A 16703-nucleotide genomic window follows, 5' to 3' on the forward strand; every position below is an offset into this window, starting at 1 on the left:
CTAATATTGATGATCAATCATTAGGATAAATCAATGATTTTTTAAGAGATATTTTAGGGGAAATAATGAAAAATAAAGATTAAAGGACAACTCCCACAAAAATTTTTTTTTGCTCATTTAACACACATTACAAAGTTATATAACTTTGTAATGTGGTTAAATACCCGGCCTGGCCCCCTTCCCCCACTTTCGGACCCCCGACCCCCCACCCCGGAAGTTAAGGAATGTATACATTACCTATTACGATCGTCACGGTCCTCTTCTCCGGGGCGGCATCTGGTGACGACGACGTCAGAGCCGAGGGGCGGTCCGGGTCTTCTTCCTCCTCGGCGTCTTCATGCAAAGTGAATGGGGATGAAAAGGCTGCTGGTGCACATGCGCACCAGCAGCCTTTTCATTGGCTGGAGCGCATCACATGGCTTCCAGCTTGCTCAGCCCTGATTGGCTGAGCTTGCTGGAAACCATGTGATGCGCTCCAGCCAATGAAAAGGCTGCCGGTGCGCAAGCGCACTGGCAGCCTTTTCCATCCCCTGGACCCGGAAGACGGAGACATCGCTGGATGGCGGACGGCGGCGACGGAGAGGCGGACGGCGGGCGAATCGAGTGGCGATCGTCACCGGAGAGATAGTGAGTATGGTGTCTGTGTGTGTCTGTGTTTTTTTTTTTTTTGGGGTCCCGCGGGAGTTGTCCTTTAAGGCTCAGGATCTTTAAAAAAAAAATATATATATATATAATAATAATAATAATAATAATAATAATAATAATAATAAATAATAATAATATTTTACTTCCCTTCCTCGATCCCCCTTTACCACTGCTGTCAAGGTGTTGGTCTGTGATGCTTTGGCTGAAAGGACAGGTCCTTTGACATCAACTCAGACCAATCAGTGGCCATAGCAGTATCCCCACTCACTGCCTGGTTCTGGTGCCAACACAGACACAAGTATGTGCAGCCGGGGAGGTAAGTATAGTTTGTGGACAAAAAAAGAATAAAATACATAAACAAGCATTGCAGAACTGCAAATTTATCTATGCATTTGCTCACAGGAGGGGCACTTATTAGTAATCATGTGACTGCTGTGGCCCATGTTAACTATGAATGAACTGCATCCATGTTTTCCAGGACTCCTTAAGGAGGCATCCATGTTTTCCAGGACTCCTTAAGGAGGCATCCAACTTCTCCAGTCGCTGGGAGTAAAATGCAGAGCACGATTAGGTTCAAAGAACGTTGCCAAACCCAAATAGTTCGGCAAGTCCGATTAACACTATTGTCCAGCAATGATAAATTGGCATTTCTACCTTATTGTTTTCCCTTTGTACTGTAAGAACTCTTATCTACTGTATATGTGACACAGAAGAAATACAAAAAACACCCAGTGCACTTTGTACTGTATCTCAAATGCCTGCACTAGGTGTCCATTAGATTTAAAGGGTTTGAGATTTAAGAGCGTATAAACTTTAGCTTAAACGGTAACTGTTTAACAAAGAATGAATTAATAATACAAGCAAATGTATCCTATTACAAATACATCTCCATTTATCAGACTCCATCCTCCTAAACTCTAAACTTACCATTCACGCTGAAAAACTGCTCACTGAAGTATAAGGTTACATACTGCATAAATCCTAAAGAGTGGAAAGGGGAGCGAGACTGAGCAGCAGCATGCAGAGAAGGACAGAAAGGCTGCAGAAACCTATAGAATAAATTACATCTTATACCAGTGCTTGATTTATAGTCCACACTGCTCAGTACTTCTCCATAATGTCCTCCATGCTGCTGCATCATCATCATCAATGTGCACTATAAATACTTAAGTATTTTAAGACATTTTGGACATCCAATTCTAAAACCATAGGCAGTAATATTTTGCTGTCAGCGGCATTATGCTTGGTGATGTAAGGCTCTCATACAGCTGCTCAGTCAAGGAAACCTGGTAATTTTTGTGCCAGGTGAGGTTTGATCTCCGCAGTTACTGAGTCAACAAAGCATTGGTGACTTTTATGTAATACGCACCTCAGCATCCAGCGACCCCGCTCTGTAACTTTGCGGCTGAGCTGCTGTAACACCTAAACTCTTCGGGGGGACATTTACAAATGTCCGCGCAGCTCCAGAGCTCAGAGGATTTATGTAGAGGCACACTGCCTCCACATAAATCCCGTACGCACGGAGCCCATTTGTGCGAATAATCTGAAACCTATGCCAGCTTGGAGCTGGTGTAGGTTTCAGTATCCTTTTCCCTCAGAAAAATGATGTGGTGCATGCAGAGGCCGTGCCCCCGTAATGCCCCCTCTCCGCCCCACTGGCGAAGGTGGCGCAGATCAGCTCAATGCAAATAAAATATTCGCAAAAAGACCTTTTGCGAATATTTTTCCGATGATTGGGCCGATCTGCGCCTAAAAAAGGCATTTGCGCCTTTTAATACATGTCCCCCTTTCTCTTTTTGATATGACTGCTCAAGGCTCATCTAGGAGGCCAATAAATTTCGCAAACTGAAGTGTTGTAGCAGTGGCGTCAGATTACAGTACCATGCCAGGACTCTTAAAACAAGTATCTAGCATGCATATATTATATATATATTAATAATAAAAAAAATAGTACTGATTGCCTAAACAGCTGATCTGCAGCCTGTGAGTTGGTGAAGTAAAACCTGACCATGTTTGAAATAGGGCAATGGTTATTTTTGTGTCTATGCCACCGCTGCCCTGCCAGAGATGCAGGAAGGTGAAATAAATTTAGCTTGCTGATAAAACATTCTTAATCAAGGTTGTCTGTAGGAATATTTACTCACTGTAATTCAGCACAACACAACTAAAAAAAAAAAAAACTGAGCAAAGGCCTGAAATAACTTTTTATTCAGCTGTTTATTCTGATATTTACCAGCACTCTGCTCTAAACGCAGTGGTCCTGACAGGAGGACTAATGTGGTAGGAGAGAATAACCTGTGCAATCCTAGCAATGTATAATAAATCTAAATGTCCAGAGTTCCCCTCTTTATGGTGTACTGTTGGCTCTACAATGTAACTTTTTACAGAATAAAAATTATTTCTCATTAATTTTTGGAACTGACCTGAATACTTGATGGTGCTCTACTCTCCACAACTTTTCATTTTTCAAGATTGCCTATTGTTATGGCCACCACTTGGACAAAAGCATGCATAGTGGAACATGTACAGTAGCTCCACAGAGTACGGAACGTCCCCTAGGCATGCATAGCAGTCCTGGAAAAGCTCTACATTCCTGACTCTACAACTACAAGGAACTTGTAGTGTCTAAAAGATGCTAGGAATGTCATAAACCACAGCCTGACAGTGGATTTGAGCCAACCAGTTGTTTCCTTTCAGTGTAACTAACAGCTATGCAATAATAATCGTGAAAGCCCAAGACACGAATCACCTTTTCATAGCCATTTAACTCTCAACCTACAAGTGGTAATGCAGTAATAAATTTTTTTACCTATGTAGCATTTTGTGCTAGCATATATTAACTAACGGTATCGAAATACTTAATATACAAGGCTAAAAAAAAAATAAAAAATAAAAAAATCAACAGTATAAGAAAATAAAGTATGTAATCAGAGAGAATGCTTCTTTTTCCATCAGGCTATTTTCCTGCTTATCTATGCCTCCTTAACTCATCCTTTTTAAAAAAAAAATTTTTTTTTTTTTTTTTGGGGGTGGGGGGGTGGGGGGGGGGGTGTCTTAAAGCGTAACTGTCATGTTTTATTGCAGAAATCAGTAGTATAAGCGATTTTAAGAAACTCTGTAATAGGTTTCATCAGCCAAAAAAGCCTCCTTCTGTGCTCAAGAAGCAATCTCCCAGCCTCCCCCCCTGACTTCTTATCTGTGCATTATCAGTCTCTCCATTGTAAGCCTATGAAGGGGGGAGGGGCCGAGGGAGATGAGGGAGCAGGAAGAGGTGACATGAAGGTCAGCTGTTTGTAGACTCTCTGGGCACCTAAAACGCTAAATTCAGGGGTCAGAAAGGTCAGTGCTTATCTAGGAACTTACTGAGAGAAGATTGCAGGGTGTTGTGGTGTGCAGGACTGCTCCGTGCTCAGTCACTCCTAACAGCCCCTCCCCTCTCCATAGCCACATAATGGAGACAGAAATCCTGCTTCATTTGATGTGAGGGGGGAGGCTGGGAGATTGCTTTTTCAGTATAGAAGGAAACTCTTTTAGTACATAAAACCTATTACAGAGTTTCTTAAAATCGCTTGTACTGTTGATATTTAATGTTTTCAGAAAAATGACCCTGAAATGACAGTTACGCTTTAAATCAGTCTCAAAGTCTCAAAAGGGATCAGTTCTCTGAAGTATCAGGAGGGGGAGACACAGGAAGAGGCTTCTAAATCTTACATGAGTACATGATATAATTAACCCTAAAGTTGGGTTCACAGCTTATACTGCTGAGTCCTGCTCTATAATGTCCTCCATGCTGCTGTTTCTGAGGGCTCCCTAAAGACATATAGTCTACCCACTAACGCAAAGACAACTAAAATATTTAAAATTACATTTATTCCATAAAGTTAACAGAAGGTGCAGGTACTTGTTAAATGTTACATTTTGATGAATATGTTTCTTTAGCATTAGTTCTTTTTCCATTTACTGAGATACCTTCATTAAGATGTTAAAGATGTAGTAGGCACACAAGTCTACGACTTTCTCCTGCAGAGTGGAATTTGATTTACCTCCAGTGATTTGGCATTACATTGATCTGGGTCACTAACACTCCCTCAGGGACAGACCTGGAAGCCGTTCTCCTCCTGGCACGGTCACCTTCCTGACTAAACACAGAACTGCAGCCTGTTGCAAACATTAGAGGCCTGCTATGTGTCACAAAAGAGGAATGGACAATAAAATGCAGGTATAATGTTAGACCAACCACTATAACTCCTCCTTGAGTGAATAACAAACTAAATTCAAGGCTTGCATTTTACCACTTTACTCTACAGAAATGGACCTAATACTACTACTACATCTAAAGAAATATTACAAAATTACAATTGATTATATTTCAGAAAATACCTTTTATTTCGTATTTTTGTGCTGCAGTAAAGTATCATGGTAGCCGGATGTTCCACAGCGGTAAAAGGGAGTTTATTCAAGGGAAAGTATCAGCTGGTTTGTGCATACTACTTCTTGCCGGCGCCAGTCTTCTGAAACTGCAAGTCCTGCAGCTTTAGTGACATTAGATTTTATTAAAATATGCAAATTAACTCATTAGTAGCACTGGGGGCCTTCTTTGGCCCCCCCAGAGCACCGTTCACCCCGCCCATAGGCTCAGGGCTTCTGATGCATTCTCCAGCCTGCCTGCTTCTGCATATGCATATGTATATGTATATGTATAAGTAAGTGTGAACATCTGAGCCGGCTGACGCCCCAAAAAGTGTTCTGGGGAGCAGCGCTCCTAACAAGAAAATTTGTATATTTTTAAAGGATCAACCTACAAGCTTAAGAAGACAGGCGCTGATAAGAGGAAGTAAGCAGCTACCAGTAATTATCAGCAGGTTCGTATACACGAATACTGCTGATATATCACATTAAATCCCATTTATACAGTGAGTTTTCAGGACAGGCTTTTTCCTTGCAGTCATGTTATGATGTTTAGGCAGTGGTTAAAAAGGTACTCTAACTGCAATGCCCTCCCCCACCCCACCCCACCCCCCAAAAAAACAAACAAAAAAGTCATACTTACCCAGCCAGATCCTCCAAAGCTTTTGTTGCAGCTCCTTCCAAATCCCCACTGCTAATCCCTTCTCTCTGCTTGTGAGACAACATGTCGGAGCAGGACCTGACTACTTAACCAATCACTGACCACAGCAGTGTTCAGTCATGGCAAGGATTGGCAATCATCTTGAAAAAATAGAGAAGAGGCAAACTGCTGGAGACTAGAAGGACCCACAACAGGAGCTGCAGGGGACTAAAGTAGGTATCGCTCTTCCTTTTTCTTTTTTAAGAATATATTAATTGATATATTTAAAAAAAATTGAATTCTGGAATTCTGGAAGTCTAGTAATTACAATATGTGTTTCATGAAGTGAATTGATCTGACTACACACAGTATAAATCAGTCTTCAACTGCTCCCCCTTGTGGCAGCCTCGCCTTGTGGAAATATATGCTTTTATGGAACTGGTTTCTGAATCAAAGTAACAGACGCTAGAACCATATAAACCAGTGAGGTGCTCCTGAAGGTCCAAAATAGAAAGTACTAGAAATATTAGTGTCAGTGTAAGTAAATGACATATTGCAGATCAAGCAATTATTGATTACTACATCACATTCCTCTATCCCGAGTCACACAAGAGATTAGCTTGATTTTGCAACATGCACATAGCTGGCAGCTTCCCATATATAATAACAGGTTACCATCCCATGTGCGATCTGTGGTCGTCGTGTACCAGTCACATGCTGGGTGTTATTGTACCAATTTATTACAGCAGCCTCCAATCCCTCCTAATATTTTACCTATACAGCACCATGAATATGTTCTGAATGTTGTCTGAAACCACCAATAGGTGGTATGAGGATGTATGTCCCCAACCTATCCTGCCCATGTTGCCACAGAGGGTGTTACCATTTTTGGCATTGATAGCAGCACATACAGTACTGAATATCAATATATAGTCTTTCCACTTGCAAGAAGAAGCAGCCAAATCTACCATCTACGTTAGATTAGGTTTCTTATACAGAATATTTATACTGTTAAAAGTCTCCTACCTCTTTTCAAGGTGGCGTTCCCAAACCCCTGCAGACTGCAAAGCCTCCTCGCCCTCTTTCCCATCAGTATCCCAGCATACCTGACAGCAAAGCAGGGATGGGATTGAGGAGGTGTTACCGTCTTCAGCACTTCAGGAGCCTGTGACCAGGTTCTGACACTTTGCACTGGAGAACTGAAGCAGTCTATGTTATGAAAGCACAGACATATATGAAGGGTGCCATGTGTGTCATTTACCATTCAGGGTTCACACTGCGTATTGGCAGTCTGTTTAATGTATATGTTTTTAAAAGGTTTACTTTTAAAAGATACAAAAACGTGGCCAGCCACGTTTTTGAGTACACTAACAAAAAAACACATCTATTTTGATCTCTCTTTTTTTTCCATTATTTATTTATTTTTATAATTATAATGGAGGTCAATGGAAAAACATATACGTTAAATGGATAGCAAAAATGCAGTGTGAACCCAGCCAAAAAGTGTTAGCAGTTTGGAACCTAATTTGCAGCTGCCAGATTCACTTTAAAGAGGTACTGTCATCTAGACATCTATGGTATATCTGCTATAGATCTTTGGCAGTCCCAGTGAAAGTGAACAGAGCACCAGTATAGATGCTCAACAACCTTTCTATTTATTTGGGGGGGCAAAGGAACCCTGCTTTTAAGGATTTGTGGCAGTCTAAGGGGATTACCCCTGGCAATCACCCACCCTGTGGATTGGTAATAAAATCCTGTAAGAATCCCTTTGAAGCAGATCTGTGAGCAGCGGATTACCCCGGGGGCTTTATCTCCTACTTCGTATACTACTTCCAAAAGTTATACAGTATCTTGGTACTAGAGCAATGGATTGAAAATAAGAGTTGTATCTCCTGATTCTGGGTAAGAAGCCCTATTGTACACTGCCTTTACTTTAGTCAGCAAAGAGCTGCTGACAGGTACATTTTAAACAAGGCAAGGCTGATACTATAAAGTGACACTGTCACCCCCTTTTTTGCATTATGACTTCTATACACAGGTGTAAAGGGTAAATTTTGCAGTTTTCATACCTTATTTTATACCATACGTCATGGTGCTTGTTCCAGTAAAAAGTGATCTTTTATCATGTGTGATTTGTACTACCTGGGTGGGGCTTAGCGGCCGCAGCACCTTAGCCCCGCCGACATCACAAGGCCATTGGAATGGGACGACCTATGCGCAGATGAAGTCACGCCCAGGCAGCACAATCTGCAGATGATAAAAGATCACTTTTTACTGGAACAAGCACCATGATGTAGGATATAAAATAAGGTATGAAAACTGCTAAATTTACCCTTTACATCTATGTAGAGAAGTCATAATGCGAAAAAGGGGGTAAGAGTGTCATTTTGAATAAACTAGTTGAGATGTTTCTGCCAATTACCATAGAGATAATATATTTAATCCTGATGATGACAAATTATAAATGGACATACGTAGATAACGTGCCATACCTGTAGACTGAATGTTCCTGGCTTAGTTGGTGATCTGCAAAAAAGAAATATAAAAAATAATAAGTCTTCACATAACAATTACAATTACAAGTCCTAAAATATCAGATGGTCGATTTTGATTCTCTATTTAAGACCGTAGCTGAATGGGAATCAGTAGGTGGGTACATGGCATTGCTGAGATGAAGAGGCAGATTGCAGAAAGAATCTGATATAAAACCTATTTCCTTTCTCGGACACAGAAGAGAAGAAGAAGAATGATGCACGTCTATTCCTGGCAAGGAAACAAACACTGTGTAATTCTCTGTAGACTCTATAGAAACTTGTGTACAGTACATTGCAGAACAGATATACTTGTACTCGGTTTCCCCTTGAGCATAGAGAACAAAGATTCCCCACTGACAAGCCGGAGAAAATATGGATCTGCATAACAACAATTCCCCAAAACCGAGATATGTGGGTCAGGTAAGGAGCGAGGCTCCATGTGCTTTACAACTATCCACCATTAGTCTGTAAATCCAGCAGCAGCCTACAGGTTGTCATATCACAGGGGAGCTACAGAAAAACATTCCCGCCATCATGTATAATACTGGAACGCTGCCACTGCTAAGGGGAGGGATGCCAACAGCAATGCTACACCGGCAAATGGCATTTTACAGTTCTGTAATGTCATGCAAAATATATAGTAAAGCAGCTGCTAACAATACCCAGCACAATCCATTTCCACCAAGAGATACATTTACTAGGCTGTTGGTTGCTGAGCTCACATCACTCTGCAGCTCCTGCTGGTTCAGTGTGGGCGTACAGAATACAGGGCACGGTTTGTTGTTTAGGAGAGGGTGCATTATGTATTTATAATGAATAAGGGTTGTCTTTTAAAGGGGTACTCCTGGGAAAAATAACATGTTTTAAAATCAACTGGTGTAAGAAAAAGTTAGAAAGATTTGTAAATGACTTCTATTTAAAAAAAAAAAAAATCTCCAGTTTTCCAGTACTTATCAGCTGCTGTGTGTCCTGTAGGAAGTGGTGTATTCTTTCCAGTCTGACACAGTGCTCTCTGCTGCCACCTTTCTATGGGGATTTGCTGCTGCTCTGGACAGTTCCTGTCATGCACAGAGGTGGCAGCAGAGAGCACTGTGTCAGCCTGTAAATTATTATTATCATCATCATCATTAATTATCATTATCATTATCATTATTATTTATAAAGCACCCTTAATTCTAGAGCGCTTTACAATAGATAGGGGTAACAAACAGAAACAATACAAGATCAGAACACATTACATGAAGGCAAAAGACAGGCTGGTACATGGGGGACCCTGCCACGAGGTCTTACAATCTATAAGATAATAATACACCACTTGTTGCAGGGCATACAGCAGCTGATACATACAAGACGACTTGAGATTTTTAAACAAAAGCAATCCTTTCCAGACTGAAGCCTTTGCAAGTAAAGCTACAGAAAGTCTTGCAATGAGCGGAAAAGTAGTAGAGCATTGCCCCATATAATGAATAGTTCTCTATGTCATAAGGGGAAGGGTCGGAGCTCTTTTTTAATGATTCTCAGTGCTCTGCCTACCATAAGGGGCCCTAAGAAGGTGGAATTTCCTCTGCCATGTCCACATGTCCTAACAAGGTAGTCTGTGATATAAATGTATAACCCATAAGGGTGTATATAAGGACAGGCACCATAAAAGCATGTGAAGAACAGAAATCCTGAATCACTGTATCGGCTCTTACAGCGCAGTAAGATAATAGAACATCCCATTTATTTCCCTCAGCCTCCTTCTACAGGAGACATCTTTTTGGAAGAAATACAGCAAACCATCCAACCTTACATTTCACAAACCGCTCGGACAAGAATCACCTTCATTCTGATATCCGGCCATTAGCAGTGAATTTGCAGCCAAATTCTGAGGAGCGTCTGCTGGAGCAATGCCCTGGGCTAACAGAGAGCGAAAAAATACTGAGCTATAATGAGGACTTACAGAAAGCCTTAACCGCTTCACTGCCGCAACGTCTGCTGCCTGGACTACTAGAACGGCACGTAAAAAAACAAAAAGAAAGTCCAGGTTATATAAAAAGCTTAGAAGAGGAAAAAATTATTTTCACTATCCCGCCTCAGCATAACATGCAGTGCTTTACCTGTCTATACATATAGGTAGTCCACTGAAGGCTATAGAAGGGAACATGTGGCCCAATAAGAGAACATATGTCATGACACTGGGGACCACATCAAATATACTGTATTAACAGAACTGCCCGCAGTTATACAGCAGATTAAAGCCTATTTAGGAGACTCTCGGATAGCCAGAGCCCCCAAGGAGACCAGACGCAAGTAATACAAATCTAGGAATTCTATATCCTATATAAGACATGGCACACTGACAAAGTGTTAGAAGCTGTAAACCAAGTGCAACTGCTAAGCTAAAGGTCAGAGGAAAATACAGCGTACTCCACCCCTCCCAAACTACAGAGAAAATCCTGTGCAAACAGCCATTCCCCCCAGTAAGATCCTCTCTATTTCCAATTATAATAAAACAATCTTGCTTTTGTGAAAGTGTGTGTATATATATATATCTCATACTGCACAATTTTAATCAGGCTGAACAGCAGAAAATCTTGCAGAGTCTTCTTTTCTAAGCTACGGCGCTCTTCCTGCTTGACCTTGGTGATGTCTGTAATAGACAGGTAGGTCTGTAATCCCTGACAGGTATGGCTTAGTTATGAGGATTTATACAGAAGTAAGAAGCCATTGTCAAAGGGCCGTATTACATGGGACCATTATAGTTCGAAAAATCATTAGATTTAATGATCATTAGATTTAAATGATAATCGTTTCAGTAATAGTAGATAACGATTAAACAACCAACGAGAAATCGTCAGTCGTTTGACAGAATTTAGACCTATTTTTATTGTTTGATCGTTCAGTGTATTAAGATGTCATACTGAAACATACGCAATAGCGACGACAAAACGACCACAAGAACGATCATAAGTAACGATCATGGTTCAGTGTAATTGGGCGAACGATTTTGTGTCGTTTGAGATAGTTTATCGTTAATCGTCAAAAAACGCTTGGTGTAATAGTACCCTAATACAGGGCCAGCGAACTTTGGTTCTCTAGTTCTTGCAAAACTACAACTTCCATCGTGCCTGCACAGCTAAAGCTTCCAGGTATGATGCGAGTTGTAGTTTTGCGACAACTGGAGAGCCAAGGTTCCCTACCCCTGGTCAAATAGAAAAAGTCAAAACGGGGGTCTACATCGGGAATGAAAGTATCGAAACCTTTATACAACCTTTTTACAATTCGCTTGGCCTCCTTAGAAAGATGGGTGCACAAAGTAGAGGAACCATGAAGGCCTCAGAGACCATCATGGCATCCATACTTCATGATGAACAGGAATGATGGGACACAATGCTCAGCCAGGTACTTCTGTCTCCTTCATTCAAAATGTATGACATGTCACTATGATGTATGAGAAGTTTAGGAATCTGCAGGCAGCATGTTATAAAGCAGGAGGAGCTGGGCAGAATAATATAGAAAGCTGTAGGAAACATTAATATTCCGTTAAAAGGCTCTACATCAAAACAAGAAGCAGGCCTGCCACTCACTCATTTAAATGTGCGCTCACTCTAGGTTTAGGAGTCCAGTGGGCGGTCCTTGTAGGAATAAGCCAAGAGATGGCTGGCAATCACCGAGTAGGAGCGCCCACTGGGTTCCCTAACAAATGACTATTTAAATGGAGTTTTTCCGCCAGTCAGTACAGCTCCTCCCGCACTATAACAAGCTGCATGCATACTGGACTATTTGTTTAATGTGATGCATTTCCTTTCAGCCAAGTATCTGAACTCAGCATGTATTAAAGGTGTCTAATTCACGAACAAATTCAGAACAATTTTCATGGCAATAGAGGATAAAGTTTTAAGTCATTCCTTTAAAATGTTTGTCTTTTTCTTTACAGAAAATTGGCTTTATTCTGTTCAAACAGAGGACAGTGTCAAATAGGCGTGGTCTAGAGTGCCCAGTGTCCTCCATATGCCCGCCCCCTGCATAATGCACTATATACAGGGCCCAGTAACTCACTGTGTCGCAGTATACCACACTGCCAGCAATAGATATGGGTAGGGCATCTAAGGCACAGGACTCCCTAGGCTAAGCCACTGACACTACCCTGTACAGAATAAAGGCTTTTTTAGTGAGATACATGATGCAGAGGTATGACATAATAGCTGATATTAAGCAGGATGCTGCGGGGCTGACAGCTTAATAGCATTCTGGGTGGTGACAGATTCACTTTAAAAAGCCCATGAATAGGCACATACATTATAGGCAAAGCCATTTTTAAGATGGAGGAATACAGTAAAGTGCACACCATAAAAATCTACCTGGAGGCCACATACATATGTTGCCTGTATAATATTTGCTTTAAGAAAAGTGATCAAGATTTTTTTTCAGACTCTTTCTTTTTCTAAATACTTGTTGACAAAATTGAAAAAAAAAAAAAAAAAAACAACTGGGGAGGGAGGAGAGCTGCAGCACAAGCATGGTGTCAACAAATACATTCTCAGCTTAAAATATGGAGTTGTCTATTATCCCATTATGTTTCTTCGGCTTGATTCTGCAATGAAAATAAAGCAGCGTTCATTAGTTATGAGTGCGCTCTGATAAATTATTCATGCATGCCGCCCTCTTCTATCACACATACACAGGCTGCATTAACACTCTGTGCGCCGAGGACCTGATCAGACACGCAGCACAATCTGAGGAATGTCTCAGCACTGGCTCCTATGCAACCTGTAGACCGCATGTATACAGACATAGGGCCATGTCCTGCATCGGGCATATCAAAAAACAAAAATTTACAGCACTGTAGCTACAATGCTGCTCTATGCAAGCCACCGTGATGGTGCGGGCACAGGAGCAATGTTTACTCCACCTAGCATTTGAAGGGGTCGACTGGTTTACTGCAGCTCGGCTCCCATTTAATTCAATAGAAGCTGACCTAAAGTAACCTTCACCACCACTACACCATAGATAGCAAAGGGTTTCCTGCACTATATGTGTGCCACTGCAGTGGCTAATAGCCGGGAGTGCCAAGTGTTGCCCTCCACCAATCAGACTTTGATGGCCCCCAGGTGTGACATATCTGTACTGTTAGACCCTGGCAATGCTATCCTACAAGGATGTGAAGCAAGTGTACTCATCTTAGACCTCGTTGGGAAAATCACATCCAAAGCCTCTCAGTCGCCACTGGGAATCTCATAGGCAGCTATATCCTCCTACACTCCTATAAGGTTATGTTCATATACGACAGAATGGCTGGACAGTGTCAGCTGAGATTTCCCCACAGTGCTTCTGTTACTTATCATGGGAGAAGGGAAGAGAAAAGGCCAGGCTGCATTACACCAGGACAGATAGCCAGGATTACCAGCCCTGTATGACTAGAATACAAAAGACAGAACCACCAGCTGTAATATAGTGTTCCCTAACCTGAGGCTTTTTTGTCAGGGCATGCTGGGTGTTGTAGTTCTGCAATACCTGGAAGAGCCACAGGTTGCAGATCACTGCTGGGACCAAACTAACACACCACAGGGTCTTTTTCTCTGAGAACTTTATATAGAATGTACAGAATATCTCATTGATGTAGCCTGCGCCGCAGGGAATTTCTGGTGATCCCATTTGTCACTGATGTCCCCATTGCGGCTGGATACAAATAGGACACCAAGGATAATTTAGGTTGAAAAAGTTAGATGCCGAAATTATTTTGGGCCAGGCTTCATGACTCAAAATTTCCTATTAGTAAATGTTCATTTTTCCCTCTCTGCATGGAGCTTGGCGTGACATGGCGTGACGTGACATGTGAGTAGTATACAATGGTCACATCTCCCGGCCTGGAAAATCATGTGTCATATACCCCACAATGTAGTATACTGGGGATCACAGACAATGTAAGAATTAGAAACATATGAAAGCTTCTTATTAGGTTGGGTATGAGTCCCTGTGAGTGGTATATGGATGATTTACCTAAGGGGCAGAACACAGAAGGGTGTTGGCTAAAGGAACATTTACATATGCACATGGTATACTGCGATCTAGGTGATGTATAATATATGTTTATTAGACAGTCGGCTATACAAGTCTCCACTTGTGGGGTAGGTTTCACTTAGAACACACACCATGTTGCATTGCCAGCACATCATGGATCTAATAACGTGTGACAGGTCCATCAAAAAGACTTTGTTTTTAATTATAATCAATTAAAAAAACATTCATGTAAAAATATATAAAAAGGCTCAGATTTCTGATAGCAGAGGGTTAAGCAAACTCCTAGCGATGTGTAGGATGTCTGCTGTTCTGATGCAAAAATAGTACTGGGAAGGTATAAAGAAGATGACAATGCCAGGAAGAGAGAGCTGGAAGACGTGGTGACAATCTGTAGCGCTCCGCTCTGTCTAATGAAGCATATAGGCTGCCTACATACACAGTGGTCCGGGGGGATCTGGTTTCTTAGAGAGTGGTATCAATTACGCAACATGTTTAGCATCTCGCCATTCTATCGATATGGGATTTTTTATGGGGTTCTGACCCCCGGACAGCACCAGGATGAGGAGATGCTGGAATAGTAACGGACTAGTTTGTTCCCAGAGAAAAACAGGAGCATCTGTCGTCACCAGATCGTACAATGGAAGCTAGGATATTTCCAATACCACTAGGATTTCTTTAAAGGAACACACACACAGAGACATAAATGCAAGGTGCGCACAGATTATATAATATACATGTTAAACATCCATATTCTTAAAGAATCATCACAGGATATGACATACATTCTGTGTCTTCCTGGAATCTCTCCTTAATGGAGAAGTCCGGCAAAATTTTTTATTAAAGTACTGTATTGCACCCCAAAGTTATACAAATCCCCAATATACACTTATTACGGGAAATGCACAGCTCTGGGAGTCGGGTCGTGACGTCACCATTTTATTCAGGAAGTGAAGCCTTGATGCAGTAGTAAGTGCAGGGAAAAAGGCACTTTATAAGCATTTCCCGTAATAAGTGTATATTGGTGATTTGTATAACTTTTTTAATAACATTTTTTTGCCGGACTTCTCCTTTAATGAGAAGCTAGTGTGTGTGTGTTCTTCCTATTTTTTTTTATTGGGATTAAAATGTAAAACAATATTTCTTGGAAGAAACAAAACCAGAAGACAGTAGGGGTAGGTTCACATGTGCTCAATGCTATTTTTGAAGGATATATTGCTATATTAGCAGAACACTACACAAATATATTCCACAGCGTACCTGCTTCCGATCCACTGACTTCAGATGGATCATAGCCTAGTGACTACTGTGATTTCCCAACAGTGCCGACTCCTCACTCATCTGTTCTCACCCTGTGTGACTTCTGGTTATGAGGTTTCTTGAAGGACCAGGTCTACTAGCTGCAGTCCCTTAAAGGGGTTGTCCGGCGAAAAAAAATTATTCACAGAATAACACACATTACAAAGTTATACAACTTTGTAATGTATGTTATGTCTGTGAATGGCCCCCTTCCCCGTGTCCCACCACCCCCACCCGTGTACCCGGAAGTGTGGTGCGCTATACATTACCTGTCGCGTGCCGACCACGGTCTCCGATCGTCAGCAGTGACGTCTTCTTCGGGAGCTTGGCGGATCTTCCCGAGTGCCGGCCGCCCTCTGCAGCGTCATCCGAAGCTCAGCCGCGATTGGCTGAGCATAACTGTGCTCAGCCAATCGCGGCTGAGCAGCTGATGACGTGGCCGCGTCATCAGCCGCTCAGCCGCGATTGGCTGAGCACAGTTATGCTCAGCCAATCGCGGCTGAGCTTCGGATGACGCTGCAGAGGGTGGCCGGCACTCGGGAAGATCCGCCAAGCTCCCGAAGAAGACGTCACTGCTGACGATCGGAGACCGTGGACGACACGACATGCGGTGAGTATAATGCACCACACTTCCGGGTACACGGGTGGGGGTGGTGGGACACGGGGAAGGGGGCCATTCACAGACATAACATACATTACAAAGTTGTATAACTTTGTAATGTGTGTTATTCTGTGAATAATTTTTTTTCGCCGGACAACCCCTTTAAGTCTCAACATTAAAGAGGTTATCCAGCGCTACAAAAACATGGCCACTTTTCCCCCCTCTCGTCTCCAGTTCAGGTGTTGTTTGCAATTAAGCTCCATTTAATTCAATTGAACTGAGCAGAAAATCCCCGCCCAATCGGGAGACAAGAGTGGTCCTGTCTCTGGAAAAAAGTTGCCATGTTTTTGTAGCGCTGGATAACCCCTTTAAGGAAGGCCCACAGACGCTAAGGATTCTTCCGTAGTGGACCCTAAGTTGCGGACCCCTCTATAGACGGCTGTATTCACAAATCCCCAATCCAAGAATACTTGAATAGACACTAGTGATCATTTGAATGGCCCTGTTGACATGTCTGTACATATTACGGGGCCATAAGTTTTTTTATGGTGTGCACCAAAATGTTCTACTTTTTCAT

The 16703-nt window shown here is 42.0% G+C and overlaps 1 protein-coding gene across 1 annotated transcript in view; it reads right to left on the minus strand.

The window, feature by feature from the left end:
* Nucleotides 1–16703, minus strand: part of WDR44 (WD repeat domain 44) — an 81847-nt gene that overhangs the window by 53635 nt on the left and 11509 nt on the right. The window contains exon 2 of the mRNA XM_069943240.1: nucleotides 8185–8218. Coding sequence (XP_069799341.1) covers nucleotides 8185–8218 — 34 coding nt within the window. The remainder of the gene's footprint in view (nucleotides 1–8184; nucleotides 8219–16703) is intronic.

Source organism: Dendropsophus ebraccatus, chromosome 10, assembly GCF_027789765.1.
Source record: "Dendropsophus ebraccatus isolate aDenEbr1 chromosome 10, aDenEbr1.pat, whole genome shotgun sequence".
NCBI lineage: Eukaryota > Metazoa > Chordata > Amphibia > Anura > Hylidae > Dendropsophus > Dendropsophus ebraccatus.